We start from the raw sequence: 18,958 nt of genomic DNA, 5'->3' as shown, positions 1-18,958 counted from the left end.
ATGTGGATTCCTTTGATTTCCTTCTCTTGTCTGATTGCTGCAGCAAGAGTCTCAAGGACTGTATTGAAAAGGAGAGGTGAAAGTGGGCATCCTTGTCTTGTTCCTGACTGTAGCAGAAATTCTTGCAGTTTTTCCCCATTCAATATAATGTTGGCTTTGGGTTTACTGTATATTGCCTTAATGATGTTGAAGTACTTTCCTTCTATCCCAATTTTTTGCAGTGTTTTTAACATAAATGGGTGTTGGATTTTGTCAAATGCTTTTTCAGCATCTATTGCTATGATGATGTCGTTTTTATTCTTGGTTCTATTTTTGTGGTGAATAACATGTATTGATTTGCGTATGTTGAACCAGCCTTGTTTTTCTGGGATGAAACCGACTTGGTCATGGTGTATTATTTTCTTGATATAGTTTTGAATGTGTAAAGCTAGTATTTTGTTTAGAATTTTTGCATCTATGTTCATTAAGGATATTGGTCTGTAGTTTTCCTTTCTTGAGATATCTTTATTTGTTTTGGGGATTAATGTGATACTGGCCTCATAGAAGGAATTTGGGAGAGTTCCATCTCTTTCAATTTCCTGGAACAAGTTATGAAGTATTGGTTTTAGTTGTTCACTGAAGGTTTTGTAGAATTCAGCTGAAAACTCATCTGGGCCTGGGCTTTTCTTTGGTGGAAGAATTTTTATTGCTTTTTCTATTTCTTTGGTTGTTATTGGTTGGTTTAGGCTTGCTATATCCTCTTGGCTGAGTGTACGAAGGTTACCTGTGCTTAGAAATCTATCAATTTCTTCCAGGTTTTCAAGTCTATTGGAGTATAAATTTTTAAAGTAGTTTCTGATAATCTTTTAAATTTCTTCACTATCTGTGGTGATATCTCCTTTTTCATTTCTAATTTTGATAATTTGAGTTGATTCTCTTTTTCTTTTGGTTAGGTTGGCCAGGGGTTTATCAATTCCATTAATCTTTTCAAAGAACCAACTTTTTGTTTTATTGATTCTTTGAATTGTTTTTTGTTCTCTATTTCATTTATTTCTGCTCCAATTTTAATGATTTCTTGCCTTCTGCTGGCTTTAGGAATAGACTGTTGCAGAATTTCTAGGTCCTTGAGTTGTGTCATTAGGTTCTTTACTTGGTGGTTCTCTGTCCTTCTTATGTGGGCACTCAATGCAATAAACTTTCCTCTTATAACTGCCTTCATGGTGCCCCATAGATTTTGGTAGGTTGTATCTCTGTTTTCATTTGTTTCCATAAATTTCTTTATTTCTTCCCTAATTTCTGTTCTTACCCATTCATCATTCAATAGCGTATCATTCATTCTCCATGAATTTGAATACTTTCTTTTGAGTTTCCTGTTTTTGATTTCTACTTTTATTCCATTGTGGTCTGAAAAGATGCAAGGAATTATATTACATCTTTTGAATTTGCTGGTATTTTCTTTGTCTCCCAGGATGTGGTCTATTTTGGAGAAGGTTCCATGGGCTGCTGAGAAGAATGTGTATTCTGTTGTTCCTGGTTGAAATAATCTGAAAATGTCTATTAGGTCCATTTGGTTTATGGTTTCCTTTAGTTGTAAAGCGTCTTTACTCATCTTTTGCCTTGAAGATAGATCCAGTGGTGTGAGAGGCATATTAAAGTCTCCCAGAATTATTGTATTTGAGTCTACTTGGGATCTTATGTCCAGAAGGGTTTGTTTTACAAATGTGGTTGCACCCACATTTGGGGCATAAGTATTTACTATCATTATATCTTCTTGGTGTATTGTTCCTTTTAATAAAAGGAAGTGCCCTGATTTGTCTCTTTTGATGTGTTTTAGTTTAAAGTCTGTTTTGTTGGATATCAGGGTGGCTACCCCTGCTCTTTTTTGGTCACAGTTGGCATGGTATATCTTTTTCCATCCTTTCACTTTCAGTCTGTGAATGTCTTTGGCTGTAAGGTGAGTTTCTTGTAGACAGCATATATTTGGATTATGTTTTCTAATCCACATTGCCAGTCTATGTCTTTTGATTGGTGAGTTAAGTCCTTTGACATTAAGAGATATTATTGAAATATGATTTTTTTTCTGCCATTTTGTGTTCTGTCTACTCTTGGGTGGTTTGGTCTTTCTTTTTTACTTAAATGGCCCACTTATTAACTTCCTCTCTTTTCTCATTCTGAAGTCTGCTTCTTTTTTCTTCCTTATGGTTTATTTCTTTAAGAATTTTCTCTAGTGTTGGCTTTGAATTCATGAATTTTTTGAGATTCTGTTTATCCTGAAAGACTTTGGTTTCACCAATGATCTTGAATAGTAGTTTTGCTGGATAAATGAGCTTTGGTTGGAAGTTATTTTCTCCCAGGGTCTGAATCACATCGTACCAGTCTCTCCTAGCATTCATGACCTGGGTTGTATAGTCTGGGGTGATTCTTATTGTTTTGCCTCTATATGTCACCCGTCCTTTTGTTCTCACTACTTTTAAGATTCCTTCCTTGGCCTCTATGTTTGTCATTTTGGTTATTTTGTGGTGTGGAGTGGTCTTTCTTTGGTCCTGTCTCAGTGGAGTTCTGTATGCCTCCTGGACATGCAGGTCCAAGTCTCTTTCCATATTTGGAAAATTCTCTGAGATTATTTCCTTGAAGAGATTACAGATGCCCTTGCTCTGTACCTCTATCCCTTCTTCAATGCCTTTTATCCATAAGTTAGGACACTTCATATTATCCCATATTTGCTGGATGTTTAGGTTTTGTTGCTGTAAAGATTTCTGTATATTGCTGACTGTGTTTTCGGTTTGGGATGTACTGTCTTCTAATATTGATATTCTGTTTTCCATTTCATCTAATCTTCCAGAATTTCTTTCTATTGCTGTCTTCATTTCACTTATTGCCTCTTTCATTTAATTCCAGACCTCTTTCTGATTCTTTTTTAGTGTTTCTAACTCACTTTTCACTTCCTCTAGACTTGTTTTAAATCCTTTCATCATATTGTATATCAAGATTCTGAACTCCCCTTCTTGCATTTCTAGTAGGTCAGTATTTGTGATTTCTGCTGTCTCTTCATAATTCCTGGTTCTCATCTTTGTAGCATTCTCTGTCCTGTTTTTCTGATTTCTACCCATCATTTGTGAGTATTATGCTTAGTCCAATCTTAATATTAGGAGTTTAGGGGTATCAGCAAGTCAGCAGAGCTTTTCCAGTGTTGAGGGTGGGTGATGTGGGAGGAGCTGGGGTGATGGGTAAAGGAGTTGGATTAGGTAGAGGATATGTTTAGGTTGATAAAGACTTTAAGTATGATAAGGTAATATCTTGCTGAGAATGAGAGAGAGTTAACTAGTAGGACTCTTGTCGTTAGTAGAGTAAGTATGGAGATATGAAATACTTTGAGTATCAAACCAGTAGGTATATTATGGGGAAACGTTTTGGGGGAGAAGAGTATATAGTTTAGTGTGGGGAAGTTTGTAAGAGGGGTGATGGAAGGAGCAGACAAACATAAAAAAAATCCACACAAGGTACCGAGACTATTATGCAATCCAAGAAAAAGAAAGAAAAAACCAATCAAAGGAGGAGAACAAAAAAGGAAGGAAAGAGGAAGAAAGAGAAAAAAAGGACAAGAATAAAATAAAATGAACTAGCAGCTGTGTGAAATCAGAAAATAAGGCAAACTATCAAATATATATATCAACAAGTTAAAGTAAAAGAAGGATGTGGAAAGAAAAGAAATATAAAATAGCAATAACCATACCAAAACAAAAGCACTGTAAAAGCAAAACAAAACAAAACATCCACAATAAGTTAAAAAAAAAACAGTCCTACTTATTTACAAATATGGGGTCAGGTCCATATAATATTTGCATATCTTATTGCTATGGTAGCTTTAGAATATAATCCAATGTCTCTTAGTTTTCTTTGTACTCTATTTTTATCTTCTTAGGTCACTCTGGGTGTTTGGACACCTTTCTTTCCTTTAACTGCTTTGGGTTTATGTGTCAGGATGTCTGGTGTCACTGTTATTAGATTCTGTACAATTCCCAGGTTCTGCTTAATTCCAACCTGTTGTCAGCACCTCTGCACTCACCGCCCTAGACTCTGGCCTGTGCTTCCCTACAGCAGGAGTGGAGGATGTCCAAAATAGACTTGAAACCTCCCCCTGAGGTCTTGTGCAGATATTGTGTCTCGATTGATTTTCCTGTGTCTCTGGAAATTCTAACTGGGCTAGCCGGTGTGGTCCCAAGATGTACCCTGGGCAAAGGGATGCCAGTTCCTGGATGCCCACACTTACTGCCAGAGCTCTGCCTATTCCGAGAGTGCAGGCTGGGTGCGCTGCTATTACTGGACCCAGGTGTGAGTGGATGCAGCTGCCTAGTGCCTGCTGCTATGCTCCTTCAAGGTACATTGAGCTGTGCTCTAGACTAGAACTGAGTATCAGTCTACCGGGTGGGTGGGAACTCCCAGCGGTGGGCCAGGGGCGCGGGATAGGTGCACAAGGGTCCGGAGGCAGAGGCACTGCGCAGTGTCCAGCAATGATCTCTACCTCCCGCGGGGCGTAGAAGGAGATTTCATGGGTGCACAGAGCTTTTGCCACCTGGAAAGCAGGCCTCCGGCAAGGTGGGTGTCTGGGCTCCAGTGGGGGTCGGGGGCTAGGCACACAGGTAGGCTCTGATTTTAGGGGTGGCACTGACAGGGTGTGCGAGGACAGTGCTGGGTTCTGAGGTGTTGGACAGATGCCCCGGGCCAGTTCTGAAGTGTTGGACAGATGCCCCGGGCCAGTGGGGCGCACGCTAGGACCTGTACTTTCCCTGGACACACTCAGGTACCTGGCTTCCTTGGTTGAGGTGGCCGTGGGAGTCCCCGTGCTGTTGTGATCCAGTTGCTGGTGAGCACACAGAATTCTGACGTGGGTGCTGCTCGCTGCTTAAGATGAAGCCCCATGTCCGTTTTCAGTCTTGGATTATCTTGCCGTGGTGATTTCAGTCAGGGCTCGGGAGTGCAATTTGGGCAGGCAGGAAGCCCGTACAGGCAGCCCACTGGCGGGTGTCCCGATTTTATCTGCAGCAGGTCTGGTGTCCGATCTTTGTTCTTCTTCTTTGAGTTCAGGGTTTCCGCCGAGGTACCTGGATCTGTTTTGGTTCCTGGGATGTATTTATTTTGTTGATTAAGACACTGCTTTCTAAGTAGCTGAACTTTATTTGTTTCAGCTATTGAGAAGTGCTGTGTCCCTCAGTCACCATTTTGAATCAGTCCACAATTCTTTAACTTTATGATAATAAAAAAACAACATTCATTCAGGAAAAACTATGGTCTGTATTCTGAAGTTTTTTATTTTTTTCCTGGCTATTGATATGAGATATGCAGCCAGCTTTGCTATCATGAGGGAAAATAACCACTTCATGGTTAAACTAGCCATTCGACTGGCAGGGCAGATGTATGCAACATATTTTCTTTCTTTTTCCCTCCTTCCCTTCCTCCTTTCCTTTTTGCCACTGGGGATTGAACTCAGGGGCATTCTACTTTCGAGCTATATCCTCAGACCTTTTTATTTTTTATTTAGAAATTGGATCTTGCTAAGTTGCTGAGGGTATCCCTAAGTAGCTGAGGCTGGCCTCAAGCCTGAGATCCTCCTGTCTCAGCCTCCCAAGTATTGAGAATACAATTGTATACCACCACACCCACCTCACATTTTCAGTTTATGATATTTTCAATTCACAAGGAGTTTATCAGGACCTGAAATCCCATCATAAATTGGGGAGCATATGTATTTTGTTAAATAAAATATAAGATTAAATTTTATTTATTTTTTTTAAAGGTAGCTCTCAGAAAACTTTGAAATGGCATTTGTGGTTTATATTTGTGACCCATATTGTATCTCTTTTGGACAGCACTGATCTCAAACATGCATAATGAACTCTATCATGAAAATGATCACATGAAATATTTCTGTGTAAAACCAAAATAATTCCTCCCTGTGACAGCATTTTGAGGTTGGTTGGTTGTAACCTATTGAAGGCTTTTTTTTTTTTTTTTTTTAATCAACATCCCACAACTACAGGTCCTAAGTTTGAAGTCAAACTCAAAAAGAATACCAATGGTTTGGGATTCAGTTTCGTGCAGGTGGAGAGAGAGAGCTGCAGCCAACTCAAGAATGATCTTGTGAGGATCAAGAGGCTCTTTCCCGGGCAGCCAGCTGAGGAACATGGTGCCATCGAAGCCGGCGACATCATCCTGGCAGTGAACGGAAAGCCCACAGAAGGCCTCGTCTTCCAGGTGCTGGGGGCCACTGGGCCCCTGCTCTGTATGGGCTGATGGAGCCATGCTACTACAGACCCCCCTTTTGCCCCCAGGGCTCTAGCAATTAACTCCTGGAGCCTGGACTTTGATCAGAGAGAGAGCAATAGACAGAGCATCCCCACTTCCCATTCTCTATCTCAGTTTTGAGATATCTGACCTTGGGGAAGCCTTCCTCTGCTTTAGGCTCAGCAGGAAAACTGAACACAAAACTCTGGCCTTTGTGTTGGCTAATGGGAGGTGGACGGAGGCTGGAGGGACTGGGATTACAGGCGAGTGCTACCACACCCAACTGACTTTTCTCAATTCTTATAGCATACAATACCCAAAATATTTTCTATGTTAGTCGGTGTCCTGGAGGACGATGGAATCCTTTGTGGAAAGCTTAATGGAGGTGTGGCAGGTTGTTGGGAAGTCAGAGAGAGCCTGTGGATCATGGCAGGTCACATGGAGTACAGTTTCTTACCTCTCAAGTCCAAAGGTAGATGGGAAGGAGCAGTTACCCAACCCTGGGAAATGAAAGTGGGTGCAGGGGACTCACCAGCATGAGCTGAGGGACATAGCCATCCTGTGGAGAGGAAGCCAAGCACCAACATGATCTCCTTCTCCTTCCTCTCCCTGGTCCCTGCCACCGTGCTCCTTCCATTGAGCCCAACAGGATCCCCCTGTGGCCTGCACAGGTGGGCTTTATGAGAAGGATGGCGGAAGGTGGAGAGCAGGTGTAGGCCGGGCCAGGAGGGGGCATGGTCTGTGGAATAGTGCTCGATTGGATGGAGAGCCCTGCCTACAGCCATCTCATCCCAGGGCAGGACCACAGACAGGGGAGGGACTGAAGACCCAGGGGGTGAATAGTGTGTGTAGCTTGGTCAGGTAGGGGTGGGACAGATAAGAAAACAATGACTACAGAAGCTAAGAGGCATAAAATGAAACCCTGAGGTACATTCATCTTTCGGGGAGCCAGTAAGGATGTGCAGAAATCCTGGAGGTGGAGGGGGGACCTAAGAACATCTGGACAATTGGTTCCCAAGCAGGAATGATGTCACCTCTCAAGAGACATTTGGCCAAGTCCAAAGATGCTGCTGATGGCATCTCATTGGTAGAGATCAGAGATGCTGCTAAACGTCCTTCGATGCCCAGGACATGAGTCATAACAAAGAATTGTCCATTTGAGTCTGACATACTGGTGAATGCCTAGAATCCCAGTAGTTGGGAGGCTGAGACAGGAGAATAGCAGATTCAAGACTAGCCTTACCAATTTAGTGAGACTTTCAGCAATTTAATGAGACCCTGTTTCTAAATGAATGAATGAATAAATAGAAAAATAAATAAATAAATAAAATAGGGCTGGGTGTGTAGCTCAGAGGTAGAACGCCCCTGTTCAATCCCTGGTATCCCTCCCTCCCTCCACTTCCACCACACAGAGAGAATTATCCACTGGAATCTTCAGTATTGTGAAACAAAACAAACAACCACGACAAAAACATACAAATGAGCAAAATCACTCATAATTATCCACCCTAAAGTGTTGGTAGCGCCAGGAGGGTAAGCAGTCTTGGTTTAGATAGTGACTAGGAGCTATAAAGGCACCTTGAGTCCTGGGCTTGGGGCATAGGTTCAGTGTGGTATGAGCTTAGGATGCTGGTGCAGCAGGAAGCTGAAGGGCAGAACCCAGCAGGGGATGGAGGCAGTGGCAAGTGAGGCCAGGTTCTACATGCCATGTGGGTGGGGCAAGCCTGGGGGTGATGCAGCAGCACAAGGTGCTGGCCATAGCTGCATTTTGGAAAGACCACTCTTGGGCAGTACAGGTGGGTGCTATTGGAGAAGGCAGGGAGTAGAGCTTGGGCCTCTGCAGTAGCACAGGTGGAGGTCCCCGGGGCCCCAGTCTAGCCACAGTGGCCATGGCAAGTGTCAGGCGTTGAAGATCTATCTGAGCATGGCTCTGGGTTTCTTGTAGGAGGTGCTCCATTTGCTACGAGGAGCCCCACAGGAAGTCACGCTCCTCCTTTGCCGACCCCCTCCAGGTGTGCTGCCTGACATGGAGCAGGAATGTCAGGTAAGATGTGGAATTCTCTGCTCCCATCACCAGTCTCCTCCTGCTAGGGCTCCCTTTTCCTGCCTGGTGGCCTCCCAAAGCCCATTGCTCCTAGAGAAGGTCCAATACAACCTCCTTCCATAGATGAAGGAAAATTGCTGCCTCCCAAACACCAGTCTCCTTCCTCTTCCTGCTTCTGCCTCTCCCAGCATTGAGGTCCTCCTGTGGATGTCTATACATTCAGACCTTGGCCACAAAAGTTCTAGGGCCAGGTTCTTTGGTAGCCTGAGCATCAGAGAGGTGAAACTAGGAGCATAAGGGGCTTCAGCTGACCCTGCAGGGAACTGTGGATCAGGTATGGACCCTCAGAGCTATCCTGAACATCACCCTGCAGTGGGGTGTGAGCTGCCCAAGTGAGGGGCCTGACTCCAGCTGAGTCAGCTCGCTGGAGCCAAGCATAGTCCCTGGGAAGGAGCTGGCTATGAGGCATCTCATGGAGGGCAGGGGGGAGAAGCGATAGATCTTGATATCCTGCAAAAATATCTCTTGATATTCTCATAAGATCTTTATAGGATAACACATGAATTAGACTTTATTATGTCAGGGATGTAAATTATGGGGTGGAAGTGCTAATCTAATTATCAGGCAAATGTGAAATTATGAATCTTGTAAGTTATAAACAGGAGCACATGTTAAAGGTTTTCTCTAACTCCTTCAGGCAGATGTTAAAACTGGCTCAAAAGAAATGTCAAAGAACAAGGTGTTTATGTATAGAGTTGTAAAATAGCTTAGCGACCATGAATCTGGCTGGAACCTGGTGGCCCAGAAGGGAGTGCTATGCACAATCACAATCTTCAATCTTCTACCGAAACATAGATTGTCTTTCTGCAGAAGGCCTAGTGGTGGCAGCAAGTCCTAGCAGGTCATCAAAATCAGAACCTCAAAAGCCAGCAGGGTGGAAGCAGCTGAGGCAAAACATATCAAGCTGGGACAAGGGAGGCTAAGACTCTGGAAGAGCTTCTTGTTAGGAGGGCAGAGAAGTCTGTGATGACAGATGAAGACAAGGAAATTTAATTTTTTTCCTATTGGGAAATGGGATAAAAAGTCATTTTCTCCTGTTTTTATTTTGTTTAATTTTTGAAATATAGTGGTCCCTCTCTTTCAGGAGAATATATTCTAAGACACCCCCTCACCCCGTGGATGCCTTAATCCATAGACAGTGCCAAGCCCCGAGTGTACCAGACTTTTTCCTGTGTGCCTTGTGGCATTACCACATAGTAGCAGAGTTCATCTGTCTTTCCAGGCTTTGTGTCCTGGGCCTGCTTTGAATCACTACTCCTGTGTTTTAGAGGATAATAAGTAAAATAATAATTATTTGAATAGAAACACTGCAATACTGTAATAGTTGATCTCATGACCAAGACATCTATTAAGTGATGAATGGGCAGGTAGTGTATACAGCATGGAAACACTGTATAAAGGGATGATTCATGTCTTGGGCAGGATCAAGCAGGATGCTTGAGATTCTATCATGCTCCTTAGAATGATGTACAATTTAAGACTTAGGAATTATTTATTTCTGGAATTTTCTATTTTAACATTTGTAGACTCCAGTAACTGAAGTTATGTAAAGCAAAGCCATGCATTAGGGAAAACTATTGTGTTTGTCATTAAAAATAAACAATGCTTGTATTTATTGAGAGTTTATACCACCACTAAGCTAGGGTGCTCAGAGATAAGGCTGAGTGTGTTGCCCCAGGATTCAGGGGGAACAAGTAGGGAAATTGAGAGCTCAGTGGAGGAGCCTGATCCCAAAGGCTCCTCCCATTTTTGAACTGCTCTGACTTATGATCACATGAAAACAAGAAGGAAAATTTCACACAGAAGCAATTTTTAGTTTGCTCAGTGTACATCACAGAGCCAGTAACCATAGAATTTCTTTTCATAGACACCTGTCCTCTCAGCAGACCAAGATCTCACCAGAGCAACGTTTATGGACTCAGAACAGAGTCCCAGCCTGAATCAAGAGGATGTGGGAGAAGGCCTGGGTCTCAGGCCAGAGTCTTTCCACAAAGCCATCAGAGAGGGGCCAGGGGGTCAAGATGGAGAGACCCCTTGGGCTAGGTCCTTGACACATCCTCTGGATTCCCATCCACATTTATGCAAACTCCACAAAGAAACAGAGATGCCAGTATCGGCTACTTCTTTGGAAAAAGATATGAGGCAAAACTGCTATTCCATGTGTGATATCAGGAGACTTGGAAGGTAAGGTTCACAGTGTTTGTGGACATGTTGCAAACTGCATGCATTCATTGCTAGAAGATCAAGCAATCAGTAACTATGGCTAGCTCTTACTGCATCCAGCACTGGCATTAGGAAGGGAGGCAGAGACAGAGGAGCACAGGTTTAGAGCTACTGTAATTAGGACTTGTGAGTTTATAGAGAAGTGGGCCTCACCCAGACCATGACTCTGAGGTTCCCAGTAGCAGGCTTCTGCTTCTCTCCCAGCACACAAACTTTTGTCCTGGCTTCTTAAAGCCTCTAACAGTGGTAAGAAAGACGTTCTTAGCAGGGCACAGTGATGCACACCTGTAATGCCAGCACTTGGGAGGCTGAGGCAGGAGGATCGAAGGAAGACAGTGTATTTAGTACTTTAGTGAGATCTTGTTTCAAATTAAAAAAATAAAAAGACTTGGGGAAGCAGCACAGTGGTAGAGTACTCCTGGCTTCAATTCCCAGTGTAAAGAAAGAGAGAGAGGGAGATGATGGGGGGGGGAGGGAGGGAGAAAGGGAGGAAAGGAAGAATGGAAGAAAAGAAAAGTTCTGCTATACATCTTTATTTCTTTTGCTAATAGAATGCTTCACTATCCATACCACCTTAAAAAATACATCTACATCTTCAAGACCAGGCTGAAGCCTTCATTTAATGATAATTTTCACTTGCTCTGCATTTTTGTGTTGATCCACTCCTAGAAATTTCTATTTTCCAGTCCTGTTCTCGTGGAAATCATACTATTCAATTCAGTCAGATAAATATTTATCACACATATGTGAGTTGCTTAGAAACTTCTTAGGAGAACAGAGAAGGGTATGAGTGCAGGGTGGGTTATGGCTTCTTGGAATTGTTTAGTTCCATGCAAAGTCACCAAGCAGGCAAATAACAAGGAATGGTAGTTTGTGTTTGACACCATGTAAATCTGCTGAGAGTAAATGGTGGTCATCCCAGGAGAGAAACGGGTGCAGATTCACAGGGCTAGTTGGTAATACCAAGAACAGTCAGCCCTCTGTGGCTTCAGTGTTTATAGATTTAGTCAACTGTAGAATGAGAGACTTTTAAAAAATTGCATCTGTACTGAATGTAGTCAGATGTATTTTTTCGTTATTTCCTAAATAGTATAGTATAACAACTATTTACATAGTATTTCCATCGTGTTAGATGTAATAGAATCCAAAGGTGATATGAAGCACATGGAAGGATGTGTGTAGGATATATATTTTATATAAGGAACTCCAGCTTCTGAGGACTTGGTTACCTGGATGGGGGTTCCTGGAACCCACAGATACTGAGGGATCACTGTATGAAGCAACAGTGAGTGTAATATAGGTAGGCCCAAAGCGAGCTGTGACAGTCACATACCCCTTTTTTGTTGTGTTTTTGAAAATCAGTGTGCTAGCCAAATAAAAACCAACTAAATCTGCAAAACAGAACAAGGTGGGCAAGTGCATTCTTCAATGATGCTCATTTTTAATGCCTGATAAAGTCTAAATACAGGTGTATTTATAGTTCCTTACGATGGCATTCTAGGCAGTAATTGATATACTTGATTAAATGATAAAGGGAATAACCTACACAGATTTATTCAGCACAACAATTAGCATGCTTCTGCAGGACATATTAAGAATTATCTGGGTGTATACCTGTAATCCTTGCTATTTGGGAGGCTGAGGCATCACAAGTTGAAGGCCAGTATGAGAAACTTAGTGAGACATTGTCTCAAAATACAAATGGCTGGGGTTATAGTTCAGTGTTAGAAGACTCCTTGGTTCAATTCCTAAGAGGATGAGAATGAGAAGAAGGAGAAGGAGGAGGAAGAAGGGGAGGAAGAGGAGGAGGAGGAGGGGAGGAAGAGGGGGAGGAGTTGTATACCTTGGTAGGTATGGAGCCACTTGTTTGGATTTTTAAAGGCTTTACTGCCAGATTATTTAAGATGATTAATAGACAGCATTACAACTAGATTATAAAGTGATTCTGGGTTTAAGTGCAAGCCTAGACCTATATTTAAGATGTGCTTTTAATCCAATATGTCAATGGTAACTGAAAATGCTATTATTTTTAATGAATCATTGAATAGGCAGTCAATGCTTCACTCATGGTGTCACAGAATATCAGGCTGTTCAATATAAAGAGTCCAATCTAAACTCATGCTCCATGCTGGAATCCATCTGAAATATCCTGTAAGAAGGGTGCTTGGCTTTTGCTTGAATATCTCCAGGGATACAGAGCTTGCTACCTTTCACCATCTTATAGCTGTTGATCAGAAAGTGTTTCCTTATTTTAAGGTGAAATCTACTTCTTTGTGACTACTAGCAAATCCTGACACCCAGTCTCCTCTTATCTTTTTGTCATTCACTTTCTCTTGATAAGAAACACCACATTTCTCTGCTTTTTTCCTGAATCAAATTAAATTTGGCTTAGTGTCCTTATTTACAAGGCTATACCAGCTGTCCCAAATCTATCATCCTTAGAAGGGGCTGCTCTTTTGAGTCATATAACAGTCCTAAAGGCTTGTCCAGAGCATTCTAGCACAGCCTCTGCACTTCTGTTGTTTTGGTGGCTACCTAAGCTGACTGCCCTGTCCACATGGTGCCAGCAGCCCTAGGCAGCCTTACAGTCCTCATCAGGCTCCCTCCTTAACCTACAGCTCTGCTCTCAGCTCTGGCGATGGCAGCATTCTGCCTGCTCACACTTTCTGGCTTCACTTTTACCTTGTCTTCTCTCTCCACTCAGCCACCCTCCCTCCTCTCTGAAAGGACTCAAGCCCAGACAACTTTTCCTTCACTAGGACATTAGCTTGCATAAATATACACATAGAGTGACTGCCTGTACTGGAAGAAAAGCATGACCTATGCCCAGAAATCCCAAAGCAGTTCCCCTGGGTAGGGTTGGAATCAGAATTCCAAAGTGAGATTGTAGCTTTTTGTGACCCTCCTTGGAAATACCTGCAGTTCTGCAGTTCTGAGGTGATTGTTTCAGGTCAAAAAATGCCTCTTTGTGTCTGGTATCCATGGGTCAAACACATTTTCTGCCATTTAGAACGAGAAGAGCAGAAACTTGTAGATGATGTAGCTTGTTTCAGCCTTACCACTTATTAGTATGCCTGGAGAGGTGACATCCCTGAGCTGGAGACCTCCCAATTATCAACTAAGACCATGACCTTTGTGCAGGACACTGTACAGATCCAAAGAAATAATACAGCACAGCTGACACACAGTAGGAACTCAGCTATTTCTAGCTTAAGGACAGGTCCCATCAATTGAAATTCCTAGCAAACTGTCAAAACTTGCCATCTGCCAGATGGCTACTTCTTAATACCAGATGACTTCCAGCATCCTAGAAAACTCAGTGTTCATGGAGAAGGTTAGATTTCACTTTTCCTTCCTTGTTCTCTTCTGCATTCTATATCTAAAAATAAAAAAAAATACTTTTTGTGGTGCACTGTAATTACATAAAGTAGTGAGGTCTAAAGTAATACAAACATGCAGGCTTAGAGCACTTGGTATGTTTCCTGCCACGTCCTACCCTGCTCCTCCTCCTCCCCACCCATCCATACATGTTACTGAGATTGGTAATGATATCTTTATACATGGACATAACATTATTTGAACTGTTCCCTTCTTCAATTCTCCACAAGTAAATGGGACAATTACAGTTTCTTAATAGTTCTAGTCTGAAGTCCTGTCTGCTAATTTGATTGCTCTTCCTGAAAGGTGGAGATGATTTTGTTCATCTAGATCCTCAAAAGACAGCTGTCCAGGGAAGTCTAGTGTGGTGTCTTCACTCTGTAAATGTCTTAGTGAGCAAAGCCTTCAAAATGGTTTCATTGACCATAGAGCTAAATTGGGACTTCTCTCTATAGAAATGGTTACTTAAGAGCTGCAGGATTTGGCAGGGCCCCGCCAGCTTGTGTGGGAGAAATGGCTGGGCAGGGAGCCCACATGGGGTCCACAGATCCTCTTCTAGGTATCATCTGTCTAGTAAAGACTCCTTCTGTTGGACAGTGTGGTAATCAGGGAACAAGGGCAGGAAACAGTGGAGGCCATTAAATGTACCCTGGGAGCCAGATGTGGTGGTGCATGCTTATAATCCCTGTACTTAGGAGGCTGAGATAGGAGGCTCACAGGTTTGCAGCCAGCCTCAGCAACTTAGTGAGGCCCTCCTTAACTTTGTGAGACCCTGTTTCAAAACAAAAAATAAAATAGGGCTGAGCGTAGCTCAGAGGTAAAATGCTCCCAGGTTCAATCCCAAGGACCACACACACACAAAATGTCCCCCAGGAGTGAGCAGAGTACTCTGAGTTCCTTGGTCCCCTAAGGTCTCTATGGGAGTCCTTCTGCATTTACCCCCGGTGCCCTGAGCAGTCCTTGAGCCCTGGTGAAGGTCTCTGCCTCTTTATCTAGATGCCCACTGCCAAAACGCCTGGGCTTGTCTACATAAACGCTTCTGCTCCTATCAAATCTTCACTTTCCCTTTCTGCAAGACAGACTCTGCCCTGGGGCACACATGTGTAGGACTTCTTCTGCCTCATGTTTTCTGGTTTTTCATTTCCCTTGCCCGTGGCCAAGTTCAACCTGAGATCTCCAAGGGCAGTTGGTGGTATGTGCTAAAGGGTGGGAGGAAAGGCCACCATTCCCCCAACCTGTGGTGGCAGGAGGGCCAGGATTTCACCCTGGAAACACTAAGCCCGCTGGACAGGGTGCCTGCCTGGCTGTGTGCATTTCAGGCTGATAGCTTCCACGCAGGGCTGGATAGGAGGAGCTGGAGCCTCAGGGTGGAGCTAGAGAGCTCATTGGAAGGGACAGAGGGCGTGTGGTGGTGAGGGGGAGGTGTGGACATTCAGGTGGCTGCAGAGGCTGGTGGGCTGCACTGCTATGTACCCTCAGGGTGCGGAGGGTGGGCCTGGATCTGTCCAGGTAGCGGGCCTGGTTTCCTATTTTTATGTGAGGTACTAGGGATTGAACAGGGAAATATTCATTCATTCATTTTTTAGTACTGTGGATTAAGCCCAGGTGTCTTCTACCTCTGAGCTCTACTCTCAGCCCTTTTAAATTTCCTTTCTTTCTTTTCTTTTCTTTCTTTCTTTCTTTCTTTCTTTCTTTCTTTCTTTCTTTCTTTCTTTCTTTCTTTCTTTCTTTCTTTTTGTGGTCCTGGGGATGGAACCCAGAGGCCTCTACCTCCATGCTATGACCCCAACTTAGTTTATATTTTATTTTGAAACAGGGTCTCACTAAGTTGCTGAAAGCCTCATAAGTAGCTGAGGCTGGCTTCGAACCTGCGTAATCCTCCTGTCTCAGCCTCCCAAGTACTGGGATTACAAGCGTGTACCACCACGCCCGGCTCAAAATATTATTTTGTTTTTTAAAAATTTGGAACAGGGTCATGCTAGGTTACTGAGGCTGGCCTCAATCCTGTGATCCTCTTGTCTCATCTTCTCAAGTACTGGTATTATAGACATACTCCACTACACCTTCCCCCCCTTTTTATTTTTCATTTTGAGACAGGGTCTTATTTGCCCAGGTTGGCCTTGAATTTGCATACCTCCTTCCTCAGTCTGACAAATCACTAGGATTACAGGTATAGGTCCCAGTGCCTGGCTAACTTTCCTGATTTTTGACGAAATTTCTCAAGATACTTTCTCCTTGTGTATATATATATATATATATATATATATATATATATATATATATATATATATATCATAGCTTATACACGATTGGGACAGTGCTTTAAGATTTTTTAAACCATTTTTTTCCTCCAAGAACTCGGCAAAGTTTTTCTTTTTTTCTGGATGGCAATTTTAAAATACTTTCCCCCTGTAAGTGAATGCTCCTCTTTAGTCCTTGTAGAATACAGCTTGTTTTTAATGTACACAAGCATGCAGATATTGATATAAAATGCACCTCTACACATAGCCTGTAGCTCTCATGAGCAGAAATAATGTCTGTTTCACAGAAATGGGTGTTTGAGGGCCTGTAGCTGATTGGGAGGTGCGAGCACTGAATTTTAAAAGAAAGAGGGATTGTGGTGAAAGGGGTATGGAGGACACGGGTCTGTGTCAAAGCCAACTTATTGATATGGGGTGGGGCGGGAAAGGATGCTGAGAAATGAAGATTCACGTATTTGGTAACAAACTAAAAATCTCTGTGCTTTTCTCTTAGATTTTCCTTCTCATCCTCTCTAACCAGACTGGCTACAGATATTTTCTGAGCTCCTTCTCTGCATGTGTGCTGCTCTGTGCTAAGTGCCCAGCTGTCTGCACGGACTGCTCTTTCTGATCAAGGATGTGTGGTGATTTTGAGGCAGCCCCTGGAAGGCTCATTCTTTCACTGTTGTGTCTGCTGCTGCATCGTCATCTGATAATGAGCTTCACCGGTTCCCTGCCTCCTGTGTCCTTCCTGTGACCCGGGGAGTAAATGTCACTCCAGCTGGCTGCCTCTCTAAATAGGCACTTTCTTCGACACTCAGAAAAGGACCTGATATATGCACAAAGTGCTGTGAAGGTCTCCTTCCTCTCCTTCCATGGCTCGAGCCATCTAATCTGTCTGCTGAAATAATAATCATCATCACCATCCTAACAATAGCATCTCACACTGACTGAAACCTCACCATGTGCCAGGAGCCATGGAGGGTATATATCGGGATTCTTTAAGCATCCTAATGATGTTATAAATTTTTTGACTTTCTAGTTTTTTATAAGAAACCTGAGGCTCCAGAGATATTAATAAACGCATGCAGGAGCTAGGTGTGGTATGCATGCCTGTAATTTCAGTACTTGGGAGAATGAGACTGGAGGATCACAGCTGGACTGGCTCAGAAAATTAGTGAGACCCTCCATAACTTAGTGATACTCTGCTTCAAAATTAGGAATAAAATAGAGCTGGGGTGTAGCTCAGAGGTAGAATGCTGCACCTCTGGGTTAATACTTATACAAATATTACACCTCTGGGTTAATACTTAATCAAAATAAAAACAAAAACAAGCCAGGCATGGTGTCACACACTCATAATCTTAGCATTTGAGAGGCTGAGACAGAGGATCGCAGTCTGAGGCCAGCCTCAGCTACTTTGCAACTCAGTGAGACCCTGTTTCAAAATAAAGAATAAAAAATAGGGTTGGGGATGTAGCTCAGAGGTAGAATGCCCCTGGGTTCCATCCCAGTATTGTAAATAAATAAATAAATAAATAAATAAATACAAAAATCAAAACCCCAAACAAAAGCCCCCAAACTCATGCAGGGCTTGATTGGCTCTGCTTGTCATATGAAACATGAGTCCTAGAGCTGGGTCCTGGCACTGCTTGCAACACTGTGCCCTCTGCTAAGACCCCTGTGGTCTCCTGGACTTGGTAAGAAGCCATGGCCCCTCCCCCAACCCAAGTGCTCTCAGCTGCCTCTACCATGACACTTATTAACTACCTGGACTGTGACATTTGTTTGCAGCTCTTTGTTCTCATTAAATCGGGGGCTTCCTTGAGACAGGAGCCTCGCCTCATCCACTGTTTGCTTCCTGCGGGCCTAGGCAGTCTCTGGCAGGAGCTGTTTGACTCTGCCTGGACCATGCATCATGGTGAACACCCCAAAGGCAAGGGGAAATGGGACGAGCAATTTTTTATCATGGCTAGAAAGTGCATGCGTTTCTGTTTTCTAGTCCTGGATTGCACAGGGGTGATGTGGATGGTGCCTTGTGCTATCCACTGGAAAACCCTTCCCCCACCTGGGAGGATGAACGGAACCTGACAATCCACCCTACCCCCGAAGGCCAGCTGCCCTGCGAAGAATGTCTGGAGGCGGATTCGGGGACCATTCCCTTGCCACAGTTCTGTTCTTGGGCTGCTCTCCCAGAGTCTTTGCTTCCGGAAGGGTTTCATGAGAGTGAGAGTGACTGGGAAGACCTGGAGGAGCCGGTGGGTGCAGAGGATGGTGTCCTCAGGTAAGTTTCCAGCTCTCTGGTTGGGATGAAGCCTCAGTCCACCTGGGCTGGGGTGATGGTCTGTAGGTATCACTGGGTCCCCCAGGTCACCATGGGCCTTGTGTCCTGACAATGACCATAGAAGAAGGGACTGTGAACACAGGACACGCGTGGGGCTTTCCCAGGGTTATACAGTGAATAAATGACAGAGTCAGAGTTCAACTCCAGTATCCTCTCTGATGCCTATCATGTGGGTGGTCACACTGCTTGTGTGCAGGGCTCTATTGAGAGGCTGCATACCAAAGGCTAGCTCTTATTTTATATGTGTTTCCTGCCCCAGCTAGGTATACTTCAGAGAACAGTGTTGGTATCCTCTGATGGGGCTGTTGGGGTGGAGTATAGACCAGAATTAAGAAATTTTAGCCAGGTGTTGTGGCACACACCTCTAATTCCAGTACTTGGGAGGCTGAGACAGGAGGATCACAGGTT

At 43.5% G+C, this 18,958-nt stretch overlaps 1 protein-coding gene across 1 annotated transcript in view; it reads left to right on the top strand.

The window, feature by feature from the left end:
* The window catches only part of FRMPD2 (FERM and PDZ domain containing 2), a gene marked incomplete at both ends in the record, with an annotated part of 129,152 nt that extends 112,383 nt beyond the window's left edge, over positions 1-16,769 (top strand). Inside the window, 4 exons of the mRNA XM_080695364.1 lie at positions 6,017-6,231; positions 8,207-8,305; positions 10,233-10,549; positions 16,721-16,769. Of these exons, the coding sequence (XP_080551490.1) occupies positions 6,017-6,231; positions 8,207-8,305; positions 10,233-10,549; positions 16,721-16,769 (680 nt within the window). The remainder of the gene's footprint in view (positions 1-6,016; positions 6,232-8,206; positions 8,306-10,232; positions 10,550-16,720) is intronic.
* Between the last annotated feature and the right edge of the window lie 2,189 nt (positions 16,770-18,958).

The sequence above is a fragment of the Muscardinus avellanarius genome, assembly GCF_963383645.1.
Source record: "Muscardinus avellanarius genome assembly, chromosome: 4".
In the NCBI taxonomy this organism is placed as follows: Eukaryota; Metazoa; Chordata; class Mammalia; order Rodentia; family Gliridae; genus Muscardinus; species Muscardinus avellanarius.
This window is presented reverse-complemented; position numbering and strand designations above follow the sequence as displayed.